At 60.0% G+C, this 15294-nt stretch overlaps 2 protein-coding genes across 10 annotated transcripts; one reads left to right on the top strand and one right to left on the bottom strand.

Annotated features, from left to right (window-relative positions):
* The first annotated feature begins 272 nt into the window (after positions 1-272).
* Positions 273-3204, top strand: SMPD2 (sphingomyelin phosphodiesterase 2). 2 transcript variants are annotated; one of them, XM_057527688.1, is made up of 10 exons: positions 273-406; positions 604-700; positions 816-892; positions 1247-1340; positions 1489-1578; positions 1823-1905; positions 2033-2165; positions 2261-2365; positions 2547-2700; positions 2811-3204. In XM_057527688.1, the coding sequence occupies exons 1-10, from the start codon at positions 357-359 to the stop codon at positions 3188-3190; spliced, it is 1263 nt and encodes a 420-aa protein (XP_057383671.1). In that variant the 5' UTR covers positions 273-356; the 3' UTR covers positions 3191-3204. The 2 variants fall into 2 exon arrangements, with proteins under 2 accessions (XP_057383671.1, XP_057383670.1); XM_057527687.1 differs by having other exon boundaries at positions 2808-3204.
* On the bottom strand, positions 980-14752 carry MICAL1 (microtubule associated monooxygenase, calponin and LIM domain containing 1). Of its 8 annotated transcripts, none has more exons than XM_057527680.1 (25): positions 12729-13062; positions 12428-12635; positions 12044-12148; positions 11721-11825; positions 11455-11610; positions 10629-10729; positions 9636-9893; positions 9267-9382; positions 8937-9063; positions 8660-8741; positions 7918-8065; positions 7305-7510; positions 7007-7098; positions 6842-6883; positions 6533-6616; positions 6261-6417; positions 5868-5944; positions 5309-5579; positions 5095-5192; positions 4715-4828; positions 4497-4590; positions 4206-4305; positions 4019-4092; positions 3469-3623; positions 980-1119 (listed from the first exon to the last, which is right to left on the bottom strand). In XM_057527680.1, exons 1-24 carry the CDS (start codon positions 12984-12986, stop codon positions 3475-3477), a joined length of 3222 nt encoding a protein of 1073 aa, XP_057383663.1. In that variant the 5' UTR covers positions 12987-13062; the 3' UTR covers positions 980-1119; positions 3469-3474. The 8 variants fall into 8 exon arrangements, with proteins under 8 accessions (XP_057383663.1, XP_057383664.1, XP_057383667.1 ...); XM_057527681.1 differs by lacking the exon at positions 980-1119 and adding an exon at positions 2817-2954; XM_057527684.1 differs by lacking the exon at positions 980-1119 and adding an exon at positions 14562-14752 and having other exon boundaries at positions 3322-3623.
* Between the last annotated feature and the right edge of the window lie 542 nt (positions 14753-15294).

The following is a 15294-nucleotide window of genomic DNA, read 5'->3' as shown; positions in this document are numbered from 1 at the left end:
TCGCGTGCTTCAGCGTGGTTCGCCGCCGCCCCCGCCCGCCCCGACCTCCTCTGGGACCCCCAAGCCCAGGGTCCTCCAGCGCGGTAGTCGCCGCCTGTCAGCGCCTGATTTCACCGCAGGTCGCCTTTCCGGGTTGCCGCGCAGCCAGATTGGGGCCAGCCGGCCGGTTGCCCGGGTAACGCGGGAGTCAGTCCCCGGGCGCGTGCACTTCGGGGCCGCGGCCTTCCCGGGAGAGCGGAAGCAGGGCGACCACCTGTGCGCGGTGCCCCGCGGGGAAGGCCGCCCGCCCGCCGCTGTCCCCAACGCGGCCGTCGCTGCGGAAGCCGAGCCGTCCCGCGCCGCCGAGCGTCCCCGCCATGAAGCCCAACTTCTCCCTGCGACTGAGGGTCTTTAACCTCAACTGCTGGTGAGTGCGCCCGCCGACCCGGGTCTGGGGCCGCCGCCTCGCTCGCCAGAGGCAGGAGGCCTTCCTCACAGCCGGGCCACGGCGCTCCCCTGCCCTACCCCTCGGGGTGCGGGGCAACCCCTCCCTCCGGGGCCCGCACCTGGCCGTTGCTGCCCGAGTGTCCCAGCCGTCACCTCCTCTGCGCTTTTCGTCCTCAGGGGCATTCCCTACCTGAGCAAGCACCGGGCCGACCGCGTGAAGCGCCTGGGAGACTTTCTGAACAGGGAGAGCTTCGACCTAGCTCTCCTGGAGGAGGTGGGGCCGCGCGGACCTGGTGTGGAGGCCCGGCGGGAGTGGGGGCGGCTGGGGCGCGGGCGGGGGCTCCCGCCCTGGGGGAAGGGCCGGCAGGTATCATCACCCCTCCCCTCAGGTGTGGAGCGAGCAGGACTTCCAGTACTTGAGGCAGAAGCTGCTGCCCGCCTACCCAGCAGCGCACTACTTCAGGAGGTGAGAAGCCCACTGGCCCGGAAGCCTGGTCTCGGAGCTGGAGGCCCTTGGCCCTGCCAGCCCTTCCCCGTGCTTCCTGCGCCCGCCTCCCTCTTCCCCGGTGTCCTCTCTTCTGGGTGTGGCAGCGGACGAAGGTGGAATGACGAAGATCTATCTCTTCAGGTCATCAAATTTATCATCAGGCCATCTTGTCAGCCCACGTAAAAGCCGTCTCCTTGAGCTTCGATCTGGGGTGGTACCAGCAGCAGAGGGAGAAAAAAGTAGCTGATAAGAGCTGGGAGATGGGGGAGGGGAAAGGGGCTGGGTATTTCTCTCCCTGCTTTTGCGGCTCTTGACTAGGACTTGGCTTTTCAGCGGCATCATTGGCAGTGGTCTCTGTGTCTTCTCCAAACACCCAATCCAGGAATTCACCCAGCACGTCTTCACCCTCAACGGCTACCCCTACATGGTGAGCCTGACCTCTGACCTCTTCCACCTCCCTTCCCCACCCCGCCGCCCGCTAACACATGGTAAAGGAGGTGGCCTTCCTAGGGCTGCAGGGGATGGGCAGAAAGAGGGTAGCAGTGCCCTGAGCTCCCGCCCCCTCCTGCCTACAGATCCACCACGGTGACTGGTTCTGTGGGAAGGCCGTGGGGCTGCTGGTGCTCCATCTGGGTGGACTGGTGCTCAACGCCTACGTGACCCATGTGAGTGAGGCCAGCAGTGCTTAAGGCTGGGGCAGGCGGCCTGGTCCTGGGAGGGAGAGACGGGACTCCTCCTCTAGCCAGGCTGCCTTGGGCTGAGGTGTGGCGGCAGGATCTCCTAAGGCCAGTAGGCAAGGTTCACACATATTTTACCAAGCGGCGTGCCAAGTGACAGACCCAAGCTTGATTTACTCCTGCCCTTGGGACCCTCAGTCTCATTTGCAATTGTCTCCTCTATCTTGCTCAGCTCCATGCCGAGTACAATCGACAGAAGGACATCTACCTAGCACATCGTGTGGCCCAAGCTTGGGAACTGGCCCAGTTCATCCAGTGTGTGAGCCTGGGCTCGACAGGGGAAGTGGGATGGGGTCCAGGAACCGAGGGGTGGCTAAGGCCCCACTTTTAGGGCAGAGCTGATGAGGGAAGAGTTCTTGCCTCACCATCTTGGTTCCCCCAGCCACACGTCCAAGAAAGCTGATGTGGTTCTATTGTGTGGGGACCTCAACTTGCACCCAAAGGACCTGGGCTGCCGCCTGCTGAAGGAGTGGACGGGACTGCACGATGCCTTTCTGGAGACTCGGGACTTCAAGGTGAGGACCTGCTTGATTATTGCCCCACCTACACCCCCAGCCTCTCTCCCTCCTCCTTTCCCCTGCATCCTCATTCAAGCCCCCTATTCACCTAGGGCCCTGAAGAAGGCTGTACGATGGTACCCGAGAACTGCTACGTCAACCGGCAGGAGCTAGAGCAATTCCCCTTGGGTATCCGCATCGACTATGTGCTTTATAAGGTCAGGCCTCTCCCTGCAACATGCCTTCACCCTCTGTCTCTCTTCATGGCTCACCAGCCTATCCTGATTCTTTGTCCAACTAGTCTAGTCTTTTATCAGTGGCGGCTGGAGAATGAGATACCTAGGAACTGGTTCTCTGGGAAAGGCGCTCTCAGAAATTTCTCTCTGGCTCTTTTTCTAGGCGGTGTCTGGGCTATACATCTCCTGTAAGACTCTCAGAACTACTACAGGCCACGAGCCTCACAGCGGCAGCCCCCTCTCTGATCATGAGGCACTGATGGCTACTCTGTGTGTGAGACACAGCCCCCCCCAGCACAACCCCAGCCCTACCCATGGTGAGTCAGCCCCATCCTTTTCCTTGGCCCTTCCCCACGGGGCAGCCCCATCCCTCCCTCAGACCCTCACTCTCCCTCCCCACTGCCCCGCTTTGTTCTTGGACCAGCAGAGAGGTCGCCGCTGATCAGTGTGCTAAGGGAGGCCTGGGCAGAACTGGACCAGGGCATGGCTCAAGGTCGCTGGTGGGCCACCATCGCTGGCTACGTGATTGGTCTAGGGCTTCTTCTCCTGGCGTTGCTGTGTGCCCTGGCGGCTGGAGGAGAGATCAGGGAAGTTGCTGTACTGCTCTGGACCCCCAGTGTAGGACTGGTGCTGGGGGCGGGTGCATTCTATCTCTTCCACGTGCAGGAGGCCAAGGGCTTGTGTCGGGCCCGAGCCGAGCTCCAGCATGTGCTGGGAAGGGCAAGGGAGGCCCAGGACCTGGGCCCAGAGTCCCAGCCAGCCCTGCTCCTGGGGCAGCAGGAGGGAGACAGAGCAGAGGAACAATAAAGCTTGACACTTTGGTGGCGCTGCCCTTTTCCTTGTAGAGGCAGTGACTGGGGCCAAGGGTCGGTGTGATTGTCACAGTGTAGACCCTCAGACTCCTACACAGCTGCCCTCCCTGCACACTCCCCCACCTCCCCCCTGTAGGTAGCCAAAGTCCTGTTTACGGCAGAAGCTTTTTTATTGTAAACAGTGAGGCCTCTCCCAGGCAGCCCCAATGAACAGGGTGGCACTGTCCTGGGGTGAGGCAGTCTTCCTTGCAGAGAAGAAGACAGGCAACCTACCCTCTTCTAGCCCTGGGGCCCTGGCCCCGAGGGCAGCTCACTGAGCCTGCGCTCCTCCTGGAAGCGAATGAGGGCATCTCGCTGGTTCACCACGTCCACTAGCTTCCTCAGGACCTTGTCCTCAGCCTGCTGGTCGGCAGCTGTCTTCAGGGCTTCTGAAGGGAGGAGGTGAAACTTACTTAGAGAACAGAGAACGGGGAGGGCGGCAGGAGAGGCGCAACCTAATCCCGGCCTGTGTGACTTATACAACCCCAGCTGTTTTCCACTCTGAATTTGGTTTATCAACACTAATGGTTTTCTAGCATTGTTTGTTTAGCAGCAACACCACTTTTAAAGGAATCTTGTGTAAAAGCCCAATTGTGCAGCTGTGATTGAACTGAAGGTGCGGAATGTGGGCCTAGAGCCCCATCCTCTGCCTTCCTCCAGTTCAAGAAGCAATTCAGAAGGCAGTTCAGCCTCAGAGGTGCTCAGACTAGAGGACTGTTGCCTGGGCAGTATCTGAGATCACGAGGCTTGTGCAAATACCAGCCTCTCCCCACATCCCACCTACCTTCCTGGTTCATGTAGGTTCGCAGTTCTTGGTCCAGCTGCCACTGTTTCTCCTCCAAGTTCAGCTCCTGCACCCTGTGGGGGGCAGGGATAGAAAAGGCACAGGTGTCTAGGGTGACCGAAGACCTGGCTGTGGGGCCTGGCTCACACGCCATCGTCCCCCACGCCCCAACTCCGACACCCCTTACGTGATCATGAGCTCAGCCTCCTCGGCCACCAGGCTGTTTTTCTTCTGAACAAGCTGTAGCAACTGTTCTAGCCATAGTGCCTTTTGCTGTTCGGGGGAACCTGACAAGAAGGAAGAAGAGGGGCCAGTCAGGCCTCTAACCAGGGTCACAGGAATCACGGCATGAGGAGCAGAACCTGCTGTGGGCCACAGCCTGGTAGTGTTGGGCGGGGGGGGGGTTCGCTGGGGGTGGAACACAGGGCCAGAAGGCAGAGGTGTCCTAGGCTCGCTTATCCTCCCCATCTTCACTCACTGCCCCGGCTCCTCAAAGCCAGCTCCAGCTCCATGCCCTTGGCCTCCAGCTCCCTCAGAGCAGCCTCGATCTCATTTTGTCGCCGTTGGATGGCCTGAGTACAAGACAGGAGGCCCAGGAGTCTGCGGACTGCTCCAGAACAGAGTCCCGGAGGAGCTCTGATACCCAGTCTCAGAACTCTGATCCCGTTAGAACGTCCGGGAACCCCTAGGCCACACCTGAGCCTTGCAGAACCGCTTCATCTCCTCCTCCTTAGCACGGCGCAGCAGAGTCCGACGCCACGTTGGGTAACTGTTCATTGTGCCTGAGTTCTTAGCCAAGTTCCACAGAACCTATGACAGTGTCACGTGGAGAGGGGTTGGGAAAGCTCCATTTGAAAGGGACCAGAAAGACCCTGGGCTGGAAGTGGGATACGTTCTGATAGAAAAGGTGGAGGCCTAGAGACATGAAAGCGTCAGACTGGGTGAGAAGACATTCAGAGACATTTGGGCTCAGAAGAGGTTGGGTGCTGTGGGTTTCTCCCGGGCAGGGGCCGGGGTATGTTTAGTGGATGCATGCTGGCTTGGGCAGAATAGGTGGCCAGGTTCCTCCCACTCACCTGTTCCGTGTCTGAGTCCAACGGCACGTCTTCCTCTGCTTCCTCGTCACTGGAGCAGGGACTCTCTTCTTCCTCCTCCTTCTCCACGGCCACAAGAACTGAGCAGAGAAGTGGACATGGGCTGAGATCCCCAGGACCTCCCTCCCCATTCCCCACATCCCTGTCCAAGAATCCGAATACCACCCGCCCATCCCCACCCTGGGCCAGCAGCTACCTTGAGGACTCTGGACTGGCATTCCCCAGCCCACAAAGCTTCCCTCTAGGGCCTGGCGGGCCAAGATGGAGCAGCTTCGGGGGGGCTTGGGTGGAGCCTCCATTTCCGGGTCAGGGGTGAGATGAAGGGAGGATAACCGCTGGCGTTCTGGGCTGGAGAGGCGGATCAGCCGACGGGTGGGCTGGCTTGGGACAGGACTGGTCCCCTCCTGGGGGGCCACGGGAATCGAGGGGCGTGATGGCATGTTATTCTCACTGTGTATGGGAAGGACCTAGAAGAGCCACCATATGCTCTGGTCAGTGACCTGCCCAGTGTGGGTTGAGGCAGCCCCTTGAGACAGATGTGGGCCCTGGCGTTCATTCATTTATGCCGTCTACTGAAGTGTCAGGCAGTGTTCTAGATACTTGGGATTCATCAATAAGTAAGACAGGACAGAGATCCCTGCCATCATGCCGTTTACACTGTAGTGGAGAACATTCAGTTACCCCCAGCAAAGCCTCGGGCTTAGAGAGCCCTTTCCTCTTTCCCGCCCGCCATCCCACACTTCCGCAGCTTTTACCTGACTCTCAGGGCCTCTGTCACTGCTATCCTCTTTGTGGCCTGGCTGGGGCAGGTGCTGGAGGCAGTAGAAATGTCCTGGGAAGGCGGGAGAGGGGAGGAGCCATCAGATGTAGGCAGCCCGGTGACCAGATGTTCAGTTTATCAGGGAAGGTGGGGGTGACAGGCCTCTGCATTGGCTGATTAATTTATACCAGCCTCCTGGCTTCTCAGAACCCATTTGGGGCTTTGGAGGGGACAGAGGAGACGGAGCTCAGGAGAAGAAAGTGTCATCTTCAGCCTGTTTCTACCTCACGCCCAGCACCCCGGTTCCCCTCCACCTTCAAGCTCCTGGCCCCCCCCCCAAGCAGGGCCAGACCCAGAGTCCCTCTGAATGCCTCCCAGGCCCACTCACCATCTCCTGGGTGCTGCCCGTAGCCACTTGGCCATAATGTGGTCTCACAGATATGGCAACGGAAGCAGCTCCGGTGGAAGAAACGGCCATTGGCACAGAGGCGTTCCAGGATATAGAGGTGTTCCCCACACAGTGCACACAGATCCTCGGCACTGGCCTGCACCAACCCCCAGGCCGCAGGTCAGCTGGAGTCCAAGGCAGCTGCCAGGTTTTTCCCTTCCCCTCCCTGCCCTTCCAAGGCCTCTGCCTGCAGACAGGGCCCCTGTTCTTACCTCCTGGTATTGGGATGCGGGTGTCACTGGTACATCAGGCTCTGGGACAGGTGGCTCCTCAGTACTTGGGGTCTCAGCCTCTACCTAAAAAGGTAAGTGCTCAGGCCCAGAGGTAGAGGGGCAGGATCAGCTGGGGAGTCCATGTGTACAGATGAATAGAAAGGACTGGAAGGGAAAGGGAGTGAGACTAGGAAGCGAGACTGGATGGGGGGGTTACAAGGAGCTGGGGTGGCGAGCAAGGCCTGGGGGGACAGGACATGGGAAAGAGTACCTCAGGGAAGGGACTGTCCGGCCCCTGCGTGCATTTACCTCCATGCGAGGCTTCTTGCCACCAGCATCCTCCCCGTTTCCCTGCAAGAAGTCCTACGTTCTGAGCCTCCAGTTCTCCCCTTCCCCCATTCTGGACATCCTCATCACCCCAGGGATCCCCACAAGGAACCCACTGCCCAGGCCAACCCCACCCAAACTCCCCACCTGGACCCGGGTCCGTTGCAGGGTCCTCTGCAGTTTGCCAAGGAACAGTACAGCGCTGGCGGTGCCCGAGGAGCCTTGGCTGACTGGGCCTGCTGGGAGAATCAGGGTAGATGGGGGGCCGATACTGTACCCCCAGAACAGACAGCTATGTGCCAGCCCAGAAGGATAAAGGAAATCCCAGGCTGTCCCTTAGAGGGCGGGCGCGCGCGCACACACACACACACACACACACACTCACTCACTCACTCACTTACTCACTCACCCTCCCTCCCTCCCTCCCCACCCCACCCCGTCCTACCCGCCTCCGGTTCACCTGGGTTGTGAGGTGTGCTCTTGAAGGCACTATGGAAGTGGCTGAGGTAGGCAATGAGGCCCAGTGGGTCATTCCCTGCCACCATTGCCTGTGCGGACAACACGGGCGTGATGCCCAGCTCATGCTCTGCCATCTTCAGTGCCCAAGAAGTCGCTTCCAGAGCCCCGACTCCCTGCAGCTCTGAGGGTTCCCTGTGGGGCGTCAGGGAGAAAGGCCAGTGGGAGACCAGAACTTGCCCCATGGAAGGGGGAGAGAGCAGTAGGGGAGGGACATCGGGAAAGGGAGGAGAGGGCATAAAGGGTTTTTTATTCTCTGTGCTACATAACGCCACTCCCCAGTGACAACAGCATCTGGCCTTGGGGGGCTTCTACCATTCACAAAACTCTCCGTATTGAATGCATTTGATTCTCGTGGGCAGGCAGAGTCAGGTGGGAAATCTATCTCTAGGGAAGCGAAGTGACTAGAGCAGGATTATTAGCAAGGGGTGGCCTGGGACGCAGCTGGGTGTGCTAACTCCTACACAGTGACTGCCCACCATTCCACACTGCCTGGAGAGGGAGGGGCTATCACGGACCCCCAAGCCCAATTCCTGACTCACAGTAGGCCGGGCCGCAGCCGGTGCACGAGGGCACACAGAGCCAGCCCATCCACCCAGGAGGAAGACAGGTTGGTGACATGGACCCCTGGGTAACCAGCCGTCTGCTCCTGGCACCAGTGTAGCAGCTCCTCCTGGGTGGCCACCGACCCTGGGAGAGGAAGCTGCACTGTACTGAAGGCACCGGGGCCTGCAGAGAGAGCCCAGCTGCTGGGTGCGGGGTCTATATGGGAGGGGGAAGCAGGACCCACGCCTACTGGGCACCAGCCTAACACTCACTGTCAGCAGCACCTCCTTCATCCCAGTTTTCTCATTTGAAAAAAATCTTTCTGGCAATAAAGTAGGGGAATGAATAGAGTGAAACCACTGCTGGCCACAGAGAGGGCAGCAGGCTATGAGGTGAGGGGCAAGGGAGGCCCAGAGACTAAAAGGAGAGGCAGGTTTGGGGTCTGCAAGGCGGGAAGGGGCAGAACAGCTGAGAACAGTGCAGCTCGTTTGCCATCCAGCTGTTGCGTTACAGTGGCTGTTGAAGTGCTGAAATACTCCACACAAGTTGGCAAATGGCTGCTGCTGAGCACCCCACTGCCCTGCACTCTCCAGGAGGCCCCAAACATCCCCACTGCGCAGCAGTGCTCCAGCACCCTGCTCCCTGCTGCCAGCGGCTACCACTGCTCTGATCACTGGTGCTTGTGCCTCGCTGCTTGGTAAATATTTTGGACGTGGCCCCGGAGGAAGGCCTACTCACCAGTGGCCGGCTTTCCTGAGTCTGTCTTGTCACTCATTCTCCGCACAGGCTCCTTGGCCTCCACATCATACAGGTCTCGTACCTAAGGCAGCCCCTCTCAGGTCTCCAGGCAGGCAGACCACACCCCCCACCCCCTGCCCCAGTCCATGGGGGAGGGGCTGCCTGGGTGGGACTCACCCACAGGGCAGGGACTGGGCAGACCACAGGAGGGAAGGCCTGACCTGGGGTGCGGAAGCTGACCTGGGAAGTCTTGGCGGGCGGTGCCAGGGGTTCTGACCTGACTGGGGGTCACGGCCCGGAGGTTCAGGTTGGGATAGCGGGAGGCTGGGTCCAGCCCATATTGGGCCACATTGCGGTGCATGTTTTCTGGGGATGTCTGTGACAGGAGCTGGTACAAGCTCTCTCTGGGGAGATGAGGGCGGGGGCCGGGCACACGTGGGAGGGCACCATCAGCACCCACCCCTCCAGAAGTGCCAGGCCTTTCTTTCGTTCTCTTTTCCCTACACCCCCATCTACTCAGCCAGCATCCCTGACCCTACTCCTGACTCTTGTCCTATATCCAGCCCTGCCCCCACCCCGCCCCCCAACTCCCCAACTCAGGCCTCACCTCTCTGCCAACACCTCTAGGGGCCTAGCGCCCTCTGCCCAGCGCTTCACCATCCAGGCGGCATCAAAGGCTGCCAAGAAGCCTCGGGCCACTCCAGTGCCCAGGGGCCAGAAGGGCTGCAGGGGCAGAAGGACAGGAAACAGCTCAGAGAGAGTCCAACAAGGGTGTCCACGCCCAGATGACCCCAGGGCCATAGCAGAGGGGGCCCTGACACAGCAAGCCACCCTCTGCTCCTCCTTACAAGCAGCAGACCTTTTTATACCCCCTCCTTCCCACGAGGCTGCTTCCTCCCCCAGCCAGGGAACCCCTGTGCCTCCTCACAAGGGGTCCGGAGAGCCCCTCCCCAGTCAGGGGACACTGACCCCTCACCTCCACCAGGCAGTCCCCAACCAGCCCCAGCAGCAGGCGGGCGCCATGTTTCTCCTGCACCCGAGCAGAGCTCTCTGCCCGCATCATGCTTGTGAAGTCAAAGGCAGAGACGTCGGGCCGCCCGTGGGCATCCTGGGCAAACTCCAGCTTCCCGAGCTTGCCATGGGTGGCGAAGTCAGCAGCTGCCCGAGCAAAGCGCTGCAAAGCCTCGGGCACCACATTGGCACTGCCCAGCAGCCGGTCGGTCTCCGGCCAGTCCTATGTGGCCAACAGATCAGAACCAGCAGGGTCAGTTGGGCCATCACGTCCCCATAGGTGTAGAAGGTACACATCCTAAGGCCCCAATAACGGGCTTCCCCAGACTACACAGCAGTTGAAGGCTGAGCTGGGAGGAGAATTTGAACGTCCAGCCTCCCACGCTCGAGCCCCGTCCTCAACTCTCAGCCTGCTGCTTGCTGGGGGTCCCAGGTCCCACCCTGCCTCCAAGGCCCAGTATCATTACTGTTACCATACACCTGCTTTGGACAAGTCACTGAACTTCTCAGAGCCTGTTTCCCCATCATTTAGAGATGACGTACCTAACTTCTCAAGGTACTCATGTGGATTAGGTGAGAAAATGAACATAAAGCTCTCAATAAAGTACCTATCACATAGATGTTCAACTAGTTCATTCAGCAAATCCTTTCAGGGTGCTACTACATAGCAGGCACCATTCTAGGCACTGGGAATCATCAGCAAACAAGAGACGGACAAAACCCCTGCCCTCATGGAGCTTACATTGTGTAGTCCCGTGGCTGGTATAAGGTGTTTAGCCCAGAATATGATTCAGGTTGCCACGTTAAGTCCCAGGGGAGAAGAGCTTATTGAGGTGGAGGAAGTGCCATCGCAGAGAGGATGGACTCCCTCCACACCCAGGGGCAGACTGTGTCCAGGCCTGGCCCCTACCTCCCAGGGCCCCCCACCCACCCCTCCCTGCCTGGGCCCAGGCCCCACCTGACGCAGCACCCCCAGCCGTAGCAGGCACTGCTTCTTGGCTGTCATCACAAAGTAGTGGGTGTCATCCTTGTAGTACACGATGTTCTCCAGATCAATGCCTGTGGGGACAGGGCAGGGTGCAAGGGATGTGCTTCCTCCTCCTCATGTGTCACCTCTCCACATACCCCAGCCATGCTTGACCTCTGAGAGCTGGGATCACGGCTCAGCCTGCAGCGGCACCTCCACCCACACACACCGGGGGGCCCATGAGTTCTGGTGGCACAGTGGACCATCTGTCCCAGGCCCAGGAGGCCTAAAGGTGTGGAGCAAAGTGAGAAACTTGGGTGGGGTGGCAGCTGGGAGACGTGCACCACATAATCCACAGGCTTGCAGAGGACAGCCTGGCTTCTCCGACTGGTATGTGCACACTCCGGGAGGCGTGGCAGTGCGAAGCCAAAGTAAGCATAGGGCATCTTCTGGAAGTACCACTTTCATTTTGAATATGCAGCGCTTTGTTTTGGTTTGGTTTTTTTGAATTTTCGAATTTTGTTTTATTTATTTTTTATTCAGCAGGTTATATAGCATTTTTATATTAAAGCATATGTAAAGAAGCACAAAGCAAAATCCCATGCACTTTGCAAGAGATTTCTAAGACTCGTCATGCTGGGTGGCCGAGTGGGGCTGTGGCTGCTGAATCCCTGGGGGCTCAGGTTCTTTGCTGCCAAGACCACAAAGATGGAAAAGTATGAGATTCCTTGGACTGCAGACAGGTCTGAGAGGGAGAGGTGGGAGGCAGGCCACAGTCAGGCATGAGGAGGGGAAACCCTGTGAGGGGGGTCCTGACCTGTGGCTTTCAGCAGGCTCTGGAAGAAGCTCTGGTTGTAGATCCTGGCCACGCCGCTGATCTCGGGCACCTGTGTCTCTTCCACGGTGCGCCTGTTCACAAAGTTGGCCGTGATGCCAATGGCCAGTTTGCCGCGCATTTCCCGCACTGTGAAGCCTAGAGGTGGGGACAGGGGGGTGGTGGCAGGAGGAGGATGGGTGTAACAGCCTAGAAAGGCCCACAAGGAGCTCAAGATGCTGGCTTCTTCGAGGGAAGGGATCACTCACCTTCAGGGACGAATTTACCTCCAGCTGCAGAGATGAGGACATCAAATTCATAGTTGGCCAGTTGGGCTGGGGGGCTGGGCTGGAGCTGGGCACGCCAACCACTCCCTGGGGCAGAGGGTGTGAGTGGCACAAAGGTGTGGAAATCTGAAGGGGCCCCTGTATTCCCAGGACAATCCAGTGAAATAATTAAATAAACGTTTAAAGGGTTTTATGGTTTAGAAAGCAATGACACACTGTCTATCAAATTACACCTTCACAACAGCCATGGAAAGTAGGTAAGGAAAGAAATACTTGGGGGTCCTCAGGAGCAGCAAAGTACTTACCCTTTCTGGGAGGGGGCTGAAGGCCAGTGAAAGTGACACCCCAGTGAATTTCCACCCCCAGCAGTAATGCCACTTTCAACAAAAGCAGCTGAAGTTGCCGGATGCCTGGAAGGGAGAGGACATTAGGAACAGGGACCCCAGGTCCCCCCAGCCTTCCCAAGCACCAGTGTGTACCTGGTCAGAGCCGGAGAAAGTCTTAGAGATCACTCAGTCCAACTGCCCATTCTACAGGTGAGGGCCCTGAGTCCTGAAAGCCTCCTGGCTGAAGTGAATCTTATCCACCCTGCCTCTTGGCCGGCCCAGCAGCAGCCCCCCGACGCCCTCCACTGGCCTGTCTCTAGGCCCAGGCTCACCCGCCCCTCCAGGCCACCACATGGTGCTCACTGATGTGGTCCAGGGAGCCTGTGCAGAAGCGCCCATAGAACTTCTTGGCGCCGAGTGCCCGAAGGTCATGGATGGTGAAGGGCCAGAGGTGGAGCACGTTGTGGCGAGAGAACTTGGTGCGCTTTTCCACCAGCACCACCCGGGCCCCAAGCATCGCCAGCTCCACAGCAGCCCGCAGCCCACAAGGTCCGGCACCCACCACCAGGCACTGCGAACACACAAGGCAGCATCGGCATGGCATCTGGCCCCTCCTCTGACTCCCCCCACTCTCCAAGCCCCGTCCCAGGCACCGTGTACCCACCTTGGTGCTGGTGCAGGCCTGGCCCTGCTGGTAGACAGGCTGGCTTGCTCTCTTGTCCAGCTTGGCCCACAGTGACTTGGCACTCCAGTAGTTGAGCTGGGCCTTGATCTTGTGGTACTGGGGCAGCCCCCCACCGGGCTCCAGCCCCAGGGCCCTGCATAGCCCCTGGAAGCTGCTCAGCACATCCTGGCACAGCTGGGCCTGCAGGACGCTCTCAAAGTGGGCATGCGCTGGGTTGGTGGAGGTGGGTGAGGCCATGGAGACCTCTGGGGCTCCCAGGGAGGGGCAGGGGCACGTGGCTGCTGGAGAGAAGGAAGGAGGAGAAGGGAAGAGGCTGGAGAAAAGAGGAAGGGAAAAGGAAGGGGAGGAGAAGAAAGTCTGGTATCCCCAGGGAGCTCCAGGCCCAACCCTGATTGGCTCTGCTCCTCTCTGCCAGCTGCTCCAGAGACAACTGCTATCCCTTCCACTCCAAGTGAAACTTGCCAAATTTGGAGATGAAAAATCAGCAGTCCTGGGCACAGAGGGCACGCGGAAAGCCAGGGAGCCTCCAGCTCAGCCTTCTTGCTCAGGGATCTCCAAGTCCTGCTCCATCTCTGGGGCCCAGGGGACAGGAATTCTTACCCTGCCTTCCCGAGGCCCTGGAAGCAGGGCACGGGGAATTTCCCAGATGTCAAGAGGGCAGGGTGCCCAGGAAGAGAGCTTTCCGTGCAGTATAGACAGGGACAGATCTAACACCGGCAACACCAGCTGCTAGGCACATGTACTGCCCCATCTCACCCCAAGCCTCCCTGTGCCCAGCACCCCTCGATGGACTCAGTGCGACGCTGGGTGTGGGGTGCATCTTATGCCAGGGGCAAAGTTCTCCTCCTTAGCACTGCTCATTGCCTCCCCACGGGGAGGAGATGGTATCTAACCCCGTAGGTTCCACTTCCCACCACCAAAATACTGCAAGGAACAGCCCCAGGATGTTGCATCTGACTGAGTAACACACAACTGGGTCTATTTCTGACTCACTGTGGTCAAAATACTTCCCTTGTGACTTGCCACTGCTCCAGTGGGCCACAGTACGGTTGGGGGACTTGGGGGGGGCGGCGACAGGGCAGCAGAGTTCGCCCCTCCCAGCTTCCTCTCACTCCCATCGACACCCCACCCCATCCCTGCATGCTCTCCCAGGAATCTCCCGAGACAAGGCCTCCCTTTGTCCCCTTCTCCCTCGCTCGGGCCCCCACGCAACTTGAGGGGTGTTGGAGAGAGCTTTCTCACGCTGGGACCCGGAGGAATCAGAGGGGACGGGGATGTGGTTGCCCACGGGGGAGTTCGGGAAGGTGGGTGGCATTGATGGGGGGAGATCCTTGGGCTGATCCCCCTCACCCTGCTCGGTCGCCTCACCGGTCCCTGCCCGAGCCCAGCGGCCAGGCCGAAGCAGGAGATGAAAATCGCCGCCGCAGGTCACCCGGACGGGGGCGGACGGAACGTCAAGAAGGGCAAAGGTGTCTCTTGGGGGGGGGGTGGGAAGGAGGAAGACCTCGGCGAAGTGGGGAGAGGGGCGACCCAACCTGTAAACACCAGGACAAATCATGTGCGAGGGGTGGACCGGTCTGGAAGGATGGAGAGGGAGCTGGACCACTGGCAGCGGGGGTCGGGGGTACTCACACTCTAGACCGTACAGTTTGGAGAGGGGCTGAGCAGGGCGGAGGTGCAGAGAGACGGGCCGGACCGGCCAGGCGGAATTCAGGAGCGCCTCGAGCCACATTTCCCCGGAGGCGCATCCCTACGCCTACCCCGGGCCTCCGCGGGCGGGGGCCGCACATTTGGCGCAGCTGGACAACTTACCAGGGGGCTCGGGAGCCCGTAGGCGCCGCTTCCTGCCAGGCGGGCGTCCCAGTCCGGCGGGTTGGGGGACGGGGACGGAAGAAGGGAGGTGGAGGAGGCGCGGACCAAAAGCCGGGATTGCAGGGCTGCGCGCTGGGTGCGCCCGGCCGGGGAGTTAGCAGGGTGTGAACTCCCGCACAAGGGCACGCAGCCCGCAGAGGCTTTATTCGCGCCTCATTAGCATCTCATTACCCGGCGTTTCCCGGCTGGGGGCAGCCAGGGCCCCGCCCATGGCTGCAGGGTGGTGCCCGAGCGCGTGGCACCGCAGGCGCCGCTTTCCGCTTGAGGGCCGAAGACCCGGGCCCCGCCTGGTGGGGGCCAATGAGAAGCGGGTCGGAGGCATCCGGAGCCCTACTGCGCACCCGCGGCCTCTGGCTCCATCTCGGAGCCTGCGCCTGAAAGCTAGCGCTTCCCGGGAGGGCGAGGCCACCCGCCCTTGCGCAGTACGTACTGCGCGGCCGCCCCCGAGAACTGGGCGGAGAGGGCGCTCGGACTGGGCAAAAAGTTTGCAGAAGCTGTTGGATCCATAGGTAGCATCTGCGTCCTCCTCACCTCTCCTACCAGGAGATCCACGGCCCGGGCGCCCCACGATGGATCCAAGCGCGGGGTCCGCCTACCCTGCAACCAGTCTGCCTCTAGACCCGGGCTGAGGGCAACCGGCACGGATTTAGAGCCCTGGAAACTCGGCAGTCTG

The sequence above is a fragment of the Balaenoptera acutorostrata genome, chromosome 14 (genome assembly GCF_949987535.1).
Source record: "Balaenoptera acutorostrata chromosome 14, mBalAcu1.1, whole genome shotgun sequence".
NCBI lineage: Eukaryota > Metazoa > Chordata > Mammalia > Artiodactyla > Balaenopteridae > Balaenoptera > Balaenoptera acutorostrata.
This window is presented reverse-complemented; position numbering and strand designations above follow the sequence as displayed.